Genomic DNA, 16,549 nt, shown 5'->3' on the forward strand with positions numbered 1-16,549 from the left:
TCAATCTTGCTTGGATCAACAGAAATCCCCTCCCTGGATATGATATGGCCAAGAAAGACCACTCGATCAATCCAGAACTCACACTTGCTCAGCTTGGCGTACAACTACTCATCTCGAAGTGTCTGCAGTACCAACCGCAAGTGAGAAACATGCTCTTTTGTATTACGCGAATATACCAAGATGTCGTCAATGAAGACCACGACAAACTTGTCCAAATACTCCCTGAAGACACGGTTCATCAGATCCATGAACATAGCCGGCGCATTAGTCAAACCAAATGGCATCACTAGGAACTCGTAATGCCCATAGCGAGTACGGAATGCATTCTTGGCTACGTCCTGATCACGGATTGGCTTGTTGGTCAAGGAGTACATGCTCTTTATCTGCTTCTTTGTTTCAGCAGATATTGAAGAAAAATCAGCAATTCCCTGTCTTGGCAAATCAAACAAAATGAATATATAGTTTTTAGATATATAAATTGTTTTCATCAACAATTAATGTGCGATATACATTACTTTTCGATGCGCTCTGAGTAAACATGTAATAGATCAAAAACACATTTTAGATGACAAACTCGTTTGAGATCGTATTGATAAATAAATTAAAGTTTTTATTATTTTACAAGTACTCAACCGTATTTTTTAGAGCTGAATATGTGTCTTTTATATGATGTAAGTTGTAACAATATTGGAAAACTTGAAAAAAATATACTTGGCTCTTTTACGACTATTATTATATTATTATATTAGATCAAATGTTTGGATATCGCATGCATCCATCGATAATTTTCTTCCTTGATTTACGTTTTTAATTTCTTCATGTAGAAATTGAGCCAATCTCATCAAAGATCCACTTCGCTTCCTCTCCAAGCCTTAACAACGAACTAATTTTCCCTATTTCCAAATTTATAGTTTAAAATATATTTTGTCGATAATTCTTGGTTACCTGCGAAGTGTTCATCATCATTCTCACTCCCATGATCCCCCCTTCATGCTTTTGGATTTTTCTAACCCATGTCCCATTTTCTCCTCCACTCTTTTTCTCACAAGATTTCGGATTAGGTTCTTGAGAAACTGCGAGCAATGCCTGTACAGTAGCTTTTTTGCTTCAAGCGTCTGTAATGGAGGTTAAAGCCAAGATTAGGATCGTTGCAGTGCTTTTTCTCTTTGGGTTTTTGGTTGTTTGTAGTGTTACGGACCCTAATTATTTAGCTATTTTGAATGAGTTCAGAAAAGGTTTGGAAAATGCAGAGCTTTTGAACTGGCCTATCAATGGCGACGACCCTTGTGGTCCTCCGAGCTGGAGTCATGTGTTTTGTTCTGGTGGCAGGGTTACGCAGATTCAGGTCAGAGGGTTGGGTTTGAAAGGCCCTTTACCTAAAAATTTCAACCAGTTGTCTATGCTGCAGAATTTAGGCCTTCAGCAGAACCAGTTTAGTGGGAGTTTGCCCTCTTTCAGTGGGTTGTCTGAATTGAGATATGCTTATTTGGATTACAACAATTTTGACACAATCCCATCAGATTTCTTTAAAGGGCTTGTGAATTTGGAGGTTTTGGCATTGGATAACATCCCTTTGAATGCCACCAAGGGCTGGTTTTTGCCTTCTAACTTGCAAGATTCAGCCCAGTTGAAGAATCTCACTCTTATGAACTGCAATTTGGCTGGTCCTTTGCCTGAGTTCTTGGGAAATATGTCGTATTTAGAGTTCTTGAAACTGTCTTTGAATCGAATTTCAAGTACCATCCCGGACAGTTTTCGGGGATCTCTTTTGACAATTCTATGGTTAAATGGGCAAACAGATGGCATGACTGGTCCAATTGATGTGGTTTCAAGCATGGTCTCACTCACTAGTCTCTGGCTCCATGGAAACCATTTTTCAGGTAAAATCCCTGAAAATATCGGTGATTTAGCATCTTTGCAAGATCTTAATCTCAATAGAAACGATCTTGTTGGTTTAATTCCTGTCGGATTAGCAAATATGGCGTTAGTCCATCTAGATTTGAACAACAATCATTTCATGGGTCCTATACCAAAATTCAAAGCCGTTAATTATACTTATTCATCAAATCCATTTTGTCTTCCAAATCCTGGAACTCTCTGCACACCAGAAGTTATGGCGCTCTTAGATTTTCTTGATGGGGTAAATTACCCCTCCAAGCTCGTCCAATCATGGTCTGGCAATGATCCATGTGCATCTTGGTTTGGAGTGACTTGTGATGTTAATAGAAATGTGGATATCATAAACTTGCAAAGCTCTAATCTTTATGGTACTTTAAGCCCTTCACTTGCAGAGCTTGATTCGCTTACCCGTATATCACTGCAGTCCAACAATCTATCTGGTCCGATCCCAACAAATTGGACTGGTTTGAAATCTTTAATTTTGTTGAATTTGAGTGAAAACAACCTCTCCCCTCCTGTTCCTAATTTTAGTGACAATGTAAAGCTTTTCCTAAGCGGAAACTCTCTATTAAACTCGAATCCTGAATCACCTTCACAAGGTAATAACTCTGTTTCTCCAAGTTCACGACCCTCACCTGTCCCATTTTCACCAACATTTGGTTCCACATTTAATTCTTCTAGTTCAACATATATAGAAGGGAATCGTTCCATGAATCCTAAGATATTCGCCATTGTTGCACCTGTTTCTAGTTTTGCGATTCTTGTTTGCTTGGTCGTGCCATTGTCTATTTATATCTGCAAGAACAAAAAAACCAGGGACCCTGCTCCAAGCTCCTCCCTTGTGGTTCACCCAAGAGAGCCATCTGATTCAGAAAACACGGTAAAAATTGTTGTTGCTGATAACACAAATAGAAGCATGTCTTCTTTAGCTACAAGTGGCTCTGCAAGCATAAACAGTAGTGAGTCCCATGTGGTTGAGGCCGGAAATCTGTTGGAAAACTGGCGAGTTCCCAGACCAATTACGATTGATACCCGGTGCAGCGGAAGTTTAAAAATTTTTCATGGAACGTTTCCATGGTGTGGGTATCAACCATACATCGATTGAATTACGTGTGTGTAAAATTTAAATAACAATTAAATAAATTTTACCTCAAATCTCGCAACGAGATTAATGGACACCAACAGAACAATTCTGCTCTTGTTGTCTCTCCCTGGAACCGATGAACGCCTTCAATCAGGTCCACGAACAGAGGTTTAATCCCTCTGATAGATTGCACTAGAAAATCTATCAGAAGTTTTCTGCGAAGAGAATACACGAATTTGATTCGTTATTCCTGACTGCAATTCAAAATCACAGACCGGAATTTCTCGGGCAGAGTGAAGGGGGGGGGCGGCCGAAATATGTTTGAGAGAGAGGGTAGGGTTTTCGAAAATTGCTCTCAAAATAATGACCTGTTGTTGTGTAATTTCTGTACTGAAATAACTTATTTATAATGCAGGCCACTAACACCTTAGGGCCCATTAGTCATAAGCTGGGGCCCGACAAGCAAAGCCCGCTCGTTCAGAAATTAATATAAAATTCATCGTGACTCCGATTGCTGAAACGATTTCACCAATGTGCACAGAAACCATTTCTGCACGTTTTAAAGTCAAAATAAATTTTCCTGAATCCGAATTCAGTGGTTTCCAAAAATGTCCATCCCTATGTCATTTTAGAAAATCCTACTCCCTTACTCTTATTTAAGAAGTCCAACTCCTTAGTTCATTAAATTTAACTCTTTAAATTTAACTATCTCAACGGGGATTAAAACTCCATTACACTGTGTGACCCTCAATGGTTCAGGGATACAGCTAGCCGTGGGCTCACAACTCCTTGTGACTCGGAACAACACTTTCCGACTTGCCCAACGAATCATGGTAAAGCGCCTAGCAACATCGCCCCATGATTCCCTAGGTATCACTGATAGTGCCTACAAGAACCAGTAGATTTTGGTTAACGTACAGTACGGTCCCTTCATCCATATATCCCGATCGAATCAACAACCATTGGTATATCGAGAGTCGCTCAAGATTCGATAACTATGCAATACATCTTGAAGATCAAATTAGTGACATCGCATGTGCTACTAAGAAACCATTTCTTAAATCACATCAAGTACTCTGGCCAGAGATTTGTCACACTAATATCTCCTCAGATCGCATAGGATATCCACACTCGCAAGTATGTGGTGAATCCTTGACAACAATGCATTGACTCCTATATGTGTCGTAACTGTACCCAATCTCGACACCTGATGACCCCCTCAGAGTCGGTAAACGAGTCAAAGCACAGTACTAGCATATAGAGTCTCCATGATGTTTCAAGTCGTAAGGACTAATGGTGTACAACCAAAACCGCGGACTTTATCCACTCGATAAGTGATAACCACTTGGAAAGTCCGGATAGGGTAGTTCGACTATTCATCCTATGAATATCCATTTGCATGCTTCGAACATCTCCATGTTCCCTACCAATGAAACGTGGTACTCCGCATCGCAAATGCTAGTCTCAAATTCGAGCGATCCTTATCCTTATTATCGGACGGCTCAATCGACTAGGAACGGTTTTAGAATATACAGTGACTATAAGATGTATTTCATGATAGACATCTCCATGTTCTACCACATCTTACATACACTATAGTATATTCAAGGTCTTTATCAAAACAACAATAGTATATCACAATATAACAATATGAAGTAATATAAAGTCATTGCCATAAAAGCGTAAATAATATTAAACAAAAGATTGTTTATACAAAGAGTCAACAAAGCCCATAGCCACACAGTTGGCTCACTGGGCACCCACTCTTACAATCTCCCACTTGCCCTATAGCCAACTAGTCATACTACGTAGACCCATTGCTTCGCGATGTTTGTCAAACAATGGTCCTGGCAAAGGCTTAGTAAGTGGATCAGCGATATTGTCTGCAGAGGCCACTCGTTCGACACTGATGTCTCCTCTTTCCACAATCTCCCGGATTATGTGGTATTTCCTCAGTACGTGTTTGGATCTTTGATGAGACCTTGGTTCCTTTGCTTGAGCAACGGCACCCGTGTTGTCGCAGTACACCGGGACTGGACCAACAAATTCAGGAATGACGCCCAACTCTTGGACGAAATTCCTCATCCAAACGGCCTCTTTAGCAGCAGCTGATGCTGCAATGTATTCAGCCTCAGTGGTGGAATCCGCTGTGGTGTCCTGCTTGGAACTCTTCCAAGAGACAGCACCACCATTGAGCATGAACACAAATCCAGAGGTTGACTTCGAGTCATCCACATCACTTTGGAAGCTAGAGTCGGTATAGCCTTCCAGTTTGAGTTCTCGTCCTCCATAAACCATGAACATATTCTTAGTCCTTCGCAAGTACTTAAGAATGTCCTTCACGGCTTTCCAATGCATCTGACCAGGATTAGACTGATATCTGCTCGTGACACTCAGAGCAAATGCTACATCCGGTCTGGTAGATATCATCCCATACATGATACTACCTATAGCTGACGCATATGGTACATGTGTCATATTCTCTATCTCTGCATCAGTCTTGGGACACATAGACTTGGATAGAGAAACTCCATGACACATGGGTAGATGTCCTCTCTTGGACCCATCCATTGAAAACCGTTTCAATATGGTATCGATGTAGGTTGATTGAGTGAGTCCTATCATTCTCTTAGATCTATCCCTATAGATCTGTATCCCAAGAATGTAGGATGCCTCACCCAAATCCTTCATCGAAAATCTACCTGATAACCATATCTTTGTTGACTGCAACATCCCTACATCATTCCCAATGAGTAGGATGTCATCAACATAAAGTACTAAGAATGTCACCGCATCCTTAAATACTTTCTTGTACACGCAAGGTTCCTCCGGGTTCTTGATGAAACCAAAATCTTTAATTGTTTCATCAAATTTCTGGTTCCAACTTCTTGATGCTTGTTTTAGACCATAAATTGATCTTTGAAGCTTGCATACCTTATGTTCGCTTCCCATGGATGTGTACCCCTCAGGCTGCTTCATATAGATTTCTTCCTTAATGTCTCCATTAAGAAAAGCAGTCTTCACATCCATTTGCCATATCTCATAGTCATACCATGCAGCTATGGCAATAAGGATTCTTATGGACTTGAACATAGCAACTGGTGAAAAGGTTTCATCATAGTCAACTCCTTGCCTTTGAGTATAACCTTTCGCCACCAATCGCGCCTTGTAGGTCAATACCTTACCATCAGGCCCAAGCTTTCTTTTGTAGATCCATTTACACCCTATTGGAACAATTCCATCGGGAGGATCCACTAAAGACCAGACTTGGTTAGTATGCATCGAATCCAATTCAGACTGCATAGCTTCAAGCCATAAATTCGAATCCGCATCAGAAATTGCTTCCTTGAAGCTTCTTGGATCACATCCAATGTCGGGTTCATCTTGACCCTCTTCAAGAAGAAGACCATATCGAACTGGAGGTCTAGAAGTCCTCTCGGATCTTCTAGGTGCAGGCGTGTCCAGCAATGGTTCCTGAGGTGTGGGATCGTTATTTTGTATTTCGGGTTCTTCTCGAACTTCTTCGAGTTCCATCATCTCGCCTTTCTTATCCAATAAGAACTCCTTCTCCAAGAAGGTGGCATTCCGTGAAACAAACACCTTTGTTTCAGCAGGATAATAGAAATAATATCCGATTGAATTCTTCGGATACCCCACAAAATAACACAAGCTGGATCGACTATCCAACTTATCTCCCACTGTCCGCTTCACGTAAGCAGGACATCCCCAAATCCTCAAGTACGAATACTTAGGAGCTTTGCCATTCCATAACTCGTATGGTGTTTTGTCCACTGCTTTAGTGTGGACGTTGTTCAACAACAATACCGCCGTTTCAAGCGCATAGCCCCAAAACGAAGGTGGAAGCTCAGTGAAGCTCATCATAGATCGAACCATGTCCAACAAAGTTCGATTACGACGCTCCGATACACCATTAAGCTGTGGTGTCATAGGAGGAGTCCACTGAGAGAGAATCCCATTCTCTTTCAGATAGTCCAAAAACTCGGTACTCAAGTATTCTCCACCTCGATCCGATCGAAGTGCTTTAATACTTTTACCTAGCTTGTTTTCTACTTCAGCCTTGAATTCTTTGAACTTTTCAAATGCTTCAGACTTATATTTCATTAAATATAAATACCCATACCTTGAATAATCATCGGTAAAGGTAATGAAGTAGGTGTGGCCATGTTGAGTCCCTACTCTAAATGGACCACAAACATCTGTATGGATCAAATCCAACAGATTTTGACTACGCTCAGGCTTCCCCTTAAAAGGAGATTTAGTCATTTTCCCTTTTAGGCAGGATTCACAAGTAGGTAGAGAGTTAATATCAGACATATCAAACATGCCCTCTCCCACTAGCTTGTTCATCCTCCTTGAGGAAATATGACCTAGTCTAGCGTGCCAAAGGTTTGCCGGGTTTTGACTATCGATTTTCCTTTTGTTTGTTGTCGCCGGTTTGTCAATACAATTCACTGGAACGTCTTTTAGTTTTAAATTATATAGATCGTTTTCAAGTTGTCCATTTCCAATTAAACATTCATTCTTGTAGATATTGCAAATCCCATTCACAAAATTACAAGAATAACCATCTCTATCAAGCATAGAAATAGAAATAATGTTTTTAATTAAATCTGGCACAAATAAAACATCTCTCAACAATAATTTAAAACCATTATGCAAAATCAAACAAACATCTCCAATGGCCGTAGCTTCAACTCTGGAACCATTCCCGAGCCTCAGCTGGGTCTCACCCATTCTAAGCCTGCGACTTCTTGTCATCACCTGCAAATCATTGCAAATGTGAGATCCACATCCGGTATCCAATACCCAAGAAGTTGTATTAAGTGACATGTTTATTTCGATATAGAACATACCCTTTGCAGTTCCCAACTGCTCAAGATACTCCTTGCAGTTGCGCTTCCAATGACCCGGCTTCTTGCAGTAATGGCAAACATCCTTGGATTTTCCATCGTTTGAAGCCTTTGTCTTTTGCTTCTTCTCGGGTTCCACTTTCTTGGGTGGGGCAGAACGTTTCTTGCCCTTCATACTTGGCCCCTTCTTAGCAGAAGATGAGGAGCCCACCAAGAAAGCTGGCTTATCCTTCTTAAGTGTGGATTCATATGTAACGAGCATATTGACCATCTCTTCAAGGGTGGCCTCTATCTTGTTCATATTAAAATTTATCACGAATCCATCAAATGAAGAAGGAAGAGATAGAAGCAGCAAGTCCACATTGAGTTCATGCTCCAACACCAAATCAAGGGTCGCTAACTTCTGTATGAGCCAAATCACTCGTACCCCATGATCACGGACCGAAGTCCCTTCACGCATGCGGCACGTCATCAACTCCTTAACAGTAGAGAACCTTTCAGCCCTCGACTGAGCCCCAAAAAGTTCCTTGAGTTGCGTGTGAATGTCAGCAGCATTCACCGTGTCCTCAAATCGCCTCTGGAGTTCATCAGACATCGAGGCTTGCATATAGCATTTGGTCTTGATGTCATGGTCACACCATGCATCAAGTTTGGCCAATTCCTCCGGACTTATGTCAGCTGGTGCTTCCTTCGGAGGTGCTTTCTCTAACACGTAGAGCATTTTCTCCGAAGTTAAGACAATCTTCAACTTCCGGAACCATTCCGTATAGTTGGCGCCAGTCAGCTTGTTTTGTTCGAGGATCGAGAATAAAGGATTTCGCGAATTCATTGTATGAAATACTGAAAAGGAAAAACAGACATATATCAATGATTGTTTAACAATTTACTAAGACATAAAATAGGCGAATTTAATTTTATGAATCTCACTCCCACTATTTTAACGATTTCACCACCCTCTAGTGAAAACGGGAAACTTTTTCCTTAGTGAGAACATGGAGTCCAATTGACAAACTTATGGTCCCGAATAATATCAGCCAACCATAATTCTCAAAAGGTAGAGCCCAATTGCTTCCAAAGCAACCCCCATGTGTTTACCTCATGTCCAATAAGGGCCCAATAATATGACGCCGTTTAAAGTGACATGTCAAGATGACCCATCAATATTAAGTTGTGATAGACGGTCGCCATGTGGATCCCCCAATAATATGAGCCGATCCCATGGGAGTTCCACCCAACTTACAACATTTGTCGATCCAATGTATAGCTTTCCGACGGACGGGCCCCCCCAATAATATGAGCCGGACCGTATCCGCGGGTAGCATCACATACATTGACCGTTGATGGAAGGTGGGAACATTTAAACAATATTTAAATTTCCTTTATTTATCTTGATATAAATTTTAAATCATATTTAAAATGAGGGATTTTATTTATAAAAATATTTGTCTCATCATATTTAATTTATTGCATGCATTGCCGGATTCACGCAATTTATGTCTAAACATGCATACAATCATAATATCACATATTATATAGGATGATCGATTCCATTTCTAATTGACCCGTGGTTGCCAATCACGGGTCTTAGTCCAATCCTAGGTAATATGCAGTATGCAAATGCAATCCTATTACATATGCTTCCAATTTACATTTCTTCAGTCTTCATTGTCTGCTGGGCCCACCATCTTCAAATCTTGATCTCCCACTAAATCTAATGTATTTACAATAAATAACAATGACAAGTAGGGGATACATTTTTAGGGGGTGGGAACGGGCTATAAACCAAGCCCACTTTTATTACATATGACATTCATATCGGGCCATAAACCAGGCCCATTAATAAAACCAACAACAATAAAGACAAAATGTAAATTCCTAACATACACCTACAAAATTGGTCATGGCAATCGATCATCCTTATCCAATAACATTTAATTCAAAATTAATTTATTGGATAACATGCTGTGGCAATTCAAATTTAAACAAGATAAAATCATATTTTATATATAAAATCACATTTCACATATAAAATCATATTTTATCTCCATATCAAATAAAATCATATTTTATCTATAAAATCCAATTTTACAAATAAAATCATATTTTATCTAATATATCATAAGATCATATCTTATCATCAATTGTACCAAAATAATTGATTTCAAAATTCAATTTACGGATAAAATATTAAAATTTTCCAAAAATTCAAATTTATCCAAAATCAATTTTAAAATTTACGGACTCGAACAATTCGATCCGAAATCTCGTGAACCAATCAAAAACAATTTTTGATCGGACCAAAAATAAAATTTTAAATATTAAAATTAATAAAAATATAATTTTTCCCGCGGGCCGCCCGGGACACTCCCGGGCCGGCCCGCACCCGGGGCGCGGGCCGGGGCAGCCCGGCTGCCCCCTTAGGGCAGCAACGTTTGCTGCCCTGGCGGCGCCTGGCGCCGCCGCTGGGCGGCGCCGTGCGTCGCCCTGGGCGCCGCCCCTGGGCGGCGCTGTGCGCCGCCCTGGGCAGCGCCGTGCGCCGCCCTGGGCGGCGACTGTCGCCGCCCTGGGCGGCGCCGTGCGCCCCCTTTGGGCGGCGCCGTGCGCCGCCCCTGGGGGCAGCGACCATCGCTGCCCCCTCCGGGCAGCGATCCAATCGCTGCCCGGGTTTCGCCCCCCGGAAAAAAAAATTTTTATTAAAAAATATTTATTTTGTTTCAAAAACCGAGACTCAAAAATTTTGTACAATTGATTAATTCAATCGATTGATCTGAGCAACCTGGCTCTGATACCACTGTTGGAAAACTGGCGAGTTCCCAGACCAATTACGATTGATACCCGGTGCAGCGGAAGTTTAAAAATTTTTCATGGAACGTTTCCATGGTGTGGGTATCAACCATACATCGATTGAATTACGTGTGTGTAAAATTTAAATAACAATTAAATAAATTTTACCTCAAATCTCGCAACGAGATTAATGGACACCAACAGAACAATTCTGCTCTTGTTGTCTCTCCCTGGAACCGATGAACGCCTTCAATCAGGTCCACGAACAGAGGTTTAATCCCTCTGATAGATTGCACTAGAAAATCTATCAGAAGTTTTCTGCGAAGAGAATACACGAATTTGATTCGTTATTCCTGACTGCAATTCAAAATCACAGACCGGAATTTCTCGGGCAGAGTGAAGGGGGGGGGCGGCCGAAATATGTTTGAGAGAGAGGGTAGGGTTTTCGAAAATTGCTCTCAAAATAATGACCTGTTGTTGTGTAATTTCTGTACTGAAATAACTTATTTATAATGCAGGCCACTAACACCTTAGGGCCCATTAGTCATAAGCTGGGGCCCGACAAGCAAAGCCCGCTCGTTCAGAAATTAATATAAAATTCATCGTGACTCCGATTGCTGAAACGATTTCACCAATGTGCACAGAAACCATTTCTGCACGTTTTAAAGTCAAAATAAATTTTCCTGAATCCGAATTCAGTGGTTTCCAAAAATGTCCATCCCTATGTCATTTTAGGAAATCCTACTCCCTTACTCTTATTTAAGAAGTCCAACTCCTTAGTTCATTAAATTTAACTCTTTAAATTTAACTATCTCAACGGGGATTAAAACTCCATTACACTGTGTGACCCTCAATGGTTCAGGGATACAGCTAGCCGTGGGCTCACAACTCCTTGTGACTCGGAACAACACTTTCCGACTTGCCCAACGAATCATGGTAAAGCGCCTAGCAACATCGCCCCATGATTCCCTAGGTATCACTGATAGTGCCTACAAGAACCAGTAGATTTTGGTTAACGTACAGTACGGTCCCTTCATCCATATATCCCGATCGAATCAACAACCATTGGTATATCGAGAGTCGCTCAAGATTCGATAACTATGCAATACATCTTGAAGATCAAATTAGTGACATCGCATGTGCTACTAAGAAACCATTTCTTAAATCACATCAAGTACTCTGGCCAGAGATTTGTCACACTAATATCTCCTCAGATCGCATAGGATATCCACACTCGCAAGTATGTGGTGAATCCTTGACAACAATGCATTGACTCCTATATGTGTCGTAACTGTACCCAATCTCGACACCTGATGACCCCCTCAGAGTCGGTAAACGAGTCAAAGCACAGTACTAGCATATAGAGTCTCCATGATGTTTCAAGTCGTAAGGACTAATGGTGTACAACCAAAACCGCGGACTTTATCCACTCGATAAGTGATAACCACTTGGAAAGTCCGGATAGGGTAGTTCGACTATTCATCCTATGAATATCCATTTGCATGCTTCGAACATCTCCATGTTCCCTACCAATGAAACGTGGTACTCCGCATCGCAAATGCTAGTCTCAAACTCGAGCGATCCTTATCCTTATTATCGGACGGCTCAATCGACTAGGAACGGTTTTAGAATATACAGTGACTATAAGATGTATTTCATGATAGACATCTCCATGTTCTACCACATCTTACATACACTATAGTATATTCAAGGTCTTTATCAAAACAACAATAGTATATCACAATATAACAATATGAAGTAATATAAAGTCATTGCCATAAAAGCGTAAATAATATTAAACAAAAGATTGTTTATACAAAGAGTCAACAAAGCCCATAGCCACACAGTTGGCTCACTGGGCACCCACTCTTACAAAATCTTGTCATATCGGTTCAAGTTCTTCGAAATGTGACCAAGAATTTCGCTCCCGAAAATGAACTTGGTCATGGTGGTTTTGGTGTAGTTTACAAGGGAGAATTGGATGATGGGACTAAAATAGCCGTGCAAAGGATGGAAGGTGCAGTGATTAGCAGCAAGGCAGTAGACGAATTTCAATTCGAAATCGCTGTTCTTTCCAAAGTTCGTCACCGGCATTTAGTATCTCGTTTGGGATATTCAGTCCAAGGAAACGAAAGGATTCTTGTTTACGAGTACATGCATCAAGGTGCCCTCAGCAAGCATCTTTTTCACTGGAAGGAATTTCAATCAGAGCCTCTTTCTTGGAAGAGAAGGCTAAATATTGCCCTGGATGTCACTCGGGCAATGGAGTACCTTCATACTCTTGCTCATCAAAGTTTTATACACCGCGACCTCAAATCTTCTAATATCTTACTTGGTGACGATTTTCGAGCTAAAGTATCGGATTTTGGGCTTGTCAAACTAGCCCCTGATGGCAAAAAATCTGTGGTGACACGGCTAGCCGGAACTTTTGGATACCTAGCTCCTGAATATGCAGGTAACCATATTGCTGATTTTATGGTGCTCTCTATTAAACTCAAATTTTGATGGTTTCTTAACCATTTACATTTACTCCAAACATGATAATTTACATAGTAACTCTTCCACTTCATTTCAGTGACAGGTAAAATCACCACAAAAGCTGATGTATTCAGCTTTGGTGTCGTGTTAATGGAACTATTAACCGGAATGATGGCCATCGACGAGGAAAGACCTGAGGAAAGCCAATACTTGGTTGGATGGTTCTGGCAAGTTAAATCAAATAAAGAAAAGTTAACGACAGCCATTGATCAAACACTAGACCTAAAAGATGAAACATTTGATAGCATCTTAAGCGTGTCGGAGCTTGCCGGACACTGCACCGCGTGGGAGCCTGGCCAACGACCCGATATGGGGGATGCTGTCAATGTCTTGGCATCTCTGGTCGAGAAATGGAAGCCAATAGACGATGATACGGTGGAATATTGTGGTATTGATTATAGCCTCCCGCTTAACCAAATGGTGAAAGATTGGCAAGAGGCGGAAGGGAAATGTTCTAGTTATATGGACCTTGAGGATAGTAAGGGGAGTATTCCGGCCAGGCCTGCCGGATTTGCCGAGTCGTTCACTTCATCTGATGGGCGGTAGAATGTGCATAGGGGCGGATCCAGCGAGAGGCACGATGAGTTGATGGCTATTTGTGTTGAAATGTTTTTGAAATTTCGTGTACAAGTTTATGAAGTTACAAATCTCGACTATTCAAAATCCATGCAGTCTTCGGGTCTTACCTTCCTCTATTTCACTTCGCCGGCCCCAAGTCCATTCGTCGCACCGTCTTTCCCCCCACAAAACCCCGGCCCCGATCTCAACTCTGTTTGACGTGTATATTTGTTTTGATGTTTTGGCAAATATGTAGATAACATGTTCTATGTTGTGTGAGGGAGTCGATTATTGGAGTTGTAGGATTGCTTTTGATTCCATTTTTTGGGGTTGTAGATGTAGCCAAACAATTCTTCCGTCAATTTTCATGACGATGTTTGTTTAACATAATTGCTGTTGTTATAAAATGTTTAAATTGAAGCCACAAATGTTTCATACACATTTAAGAGTCATTTCACTACATTTTTAATAACCTAGAATACAATGGTCTCCCTTCTTACCATTTCTTTTACATTACTAAAAACTTAGAAATATATATATATATATATATATATATATAATAAATGGAGATTTGTTAATAATGGTCCAAGAGGTAACTTTCGTGCATGAGAGTGTAGACCCAAGTGTCCCAATAACTATAAAATTGGCGTGGGTCTCAATCATTCGCTTATGCATGTATCCTCTTTCCGAAGTTGATGAATATTCAACCAACCAATCCCACCCCTATGTCATTAGATCCAATTATTCCAACACATGGCCTTGTTTCTCGCCTCACGGATTTTTCTCTCACAAAAATTATAGTCATTATTATTACTTTTTTAAAGTGGTCCAATTACTCATGGAATACTACAAAAATAAAAATATTTGTGGGAGACTCGGAAAAAATAATCTCAACTATGGACAACAATAATCCAGTCATATACACACACACACACACACACACACATATATATATATATATATAATATTTATGTCTCTATTCTTGTAAGTACAATTGTTTCTATTCAACAATTCATTGGTAAATGGTGAAATCAAGTTGAATCGAAGTTTTGAATATTTGAGTTTGATTTATTTATGATTAAGTCGAGCTCAGTTTTATTTAATGAATATATTAATGACTCACGAACTTATTCTAGTTTTTATCGAACTCAAGTGAAGTTAAAAATATAAATTATAATTGTAAATATTCTTTAAAAATAAATTTATATTTATATTTGTAATTTTATTCTGATAAATACTTTTAATAGATTTATATATATATATTTGTCATAAAAAAGTGTAAAATTTATAAATCAAATATCAGAATTATTATTTTTTTAATATAAGAGGTGACTCATGAGCCTACTAACGAATCTGTTAAGGAGCTGAATATTGTATAGCTTAAGTTTGGTTTGTTTATCTTAACGAGTCTCACTAAACGAGCTGACAAAGTTTTTATCGAATCGAGTTTCGAATAACTCACGAAGAATTAAATTCATTTATGTCCTGACCCCTAATTGATAATTTTAATACCTTGCAAATCATAGCTAGTAATATAATAGAGTATTCACAACTTCGTAAGAAATTATAATTAAGGAGAAGATGATGATAATACAGCGAAGCATTAATAGAACGTATAGGAAGAGCCAAGAACAGATAAGAAATGGGGATGCAATTAAATGTGTAAGTCAACATCATGTTTTGATTATGAAACGTGAAATGTCAATTTCATGTATATCTGATCGATACATTCATTCACCAATACCAATAATTGTGATTAATATCAAGTTACTGTTTGAGAAAGCTGGCATGCATCATTAATTGCTCATTTATATGTTAATCTTCATTTATGATTTAAGTAATACTATATTGTGTTTATTTATCATGAAATAGGCACCGTCATTAATCACATATTACATACCAAGAGGTACTAAAATTGCATAGCGGAGCTTGTAGCTGTCAAAGGAGAAGTTTGCAAGCAATACACTATGTATGGACTAGGTGGATTATTGAATAGTATGCAATCGACTGCAATTTGTTAAAGAAATCGGGCTGGGATATAAATCCACCCCAAAAACTAATTCAAGATGATGATTGTCTTAGTCTATATGTTGAAATCTCATGAACCTTTCCAACGATGTTGGACATCTCAACACACCCCCAAGATTGCATGAAACGATTGGAGCGTGGAGATATATGATGATGTAACTATAAACAATCTAACTATGAGAAGTACAACATATAATAATAGGCCGAACTCTGATATCATGTTAAAAAATGAACTTGGACTTAATTTAACCTCAAAAGCTAGCTCAAAAAAGGAGGTTGTTCTTGTCTATATTTTGAACTCCCAAAAACTTTATCAAACCGATATGAAACATCTCAACACAATTCATGACAAGAGTCGTAATTATACTTCTTTCTCCATAGATTACCTAATTGCTTATTGTATCCGACATCTATGCTACACGTGGAACTGATTTGAATCGCTACCAAAGAACCAAAAAATAAGGGGCTCATGAATTGGCTAGTACTATAAGCAACCCAACTATGAGCGATTCAACACATAACTGTAGGCCTGGATTCTGATATCATGTTAATAAATGAACTTGAACCTCATTTAACCACAAAAATTAGCTCAAGGGGTTGCTCTTATCTATATATTGAACTCAAAAGAACTTTATCAAAGTGATGTAAAACATCTCAACACAATTCATGGCGGGAGTCGTAACTACACTTCTTTTTCCATGGATGACCTAATTGCTTATTGTATCCGGCATCTATGCTCAAGAACATGTGGAGCTGTTTTGAATCGCTATCAAAGAACCACAAAAAG

General features: G+C 39.6%; 1 protein-coding gene across 1 annotated transcript; it reads left to right on the plus strand.

Moving 5' to 3' along the window:
* The first annotated feature begins 1,120 nt into the window (after nt 1-1,120).
* LOC140888010 (receptor protein kinase TMK1-like) lies at nt 1,121-13,898 on the plus strand. The gene is made up of 4 exons (XM_073295680.1): nt 1,121-2,519; nt 2,595-2,883; nt 12,513-13,093; nt 13,214-13,898. Exons 1-4 carry the CDS (start codon nt 1,121-1,123, stop codon nt 13,720-13,722), a joined length of 2,778 nt encoding a protein of 925 aa, XP_073151781.1. The 3' UTR covers nt 13,723-13,898.
* The last annotated feature ends 2,651 nt before the right edge of the window (nt 13,899-16,549 follow it).

Source organism: Henckelia pumila, chromosome 3 (assembly GCF_033568475.1).
Source record: "Henckelia pumila isolate YLH828 chromosome 3, ASM3356847v2, whole genome shotgun sequence".
In the NCBI taxonomy this organism is placed as follows: Eukaryota; Viridiplantae; Streptophyta; class Magnoliopsida; order Lamiales; family Gesneriaceae; genus Henckelia; species Henckelia pumila.

What these genes read in the sequence shown, in the direction of transcription:
- LOC140888010 (XM_073295680.1), top strand. Translation starts at nt 1,121, where the DNA reads ATGGAGGTTAAAGCCAAGATTAGGATCGTTGCAGTGCTTTTTCTCTTT. An exon ending in TAATAACTCTGTTTCTCCAA is followed by an intron (nt 2,520 to 2,594) that starts GTTCACGACCCT and finishes CAACATATATAG; the next exon opens with AAGGGAATCGTTCCATGAAT. An exon ending in TCCCATGTGGTTGAGGCCGG is followed by an intron (nt 2,884 to 12,512) that starts AAATCTGTTGGA and finishes CCCACTCTTACA; the next exon opens with AAATCTTGTCATATCGGTTC.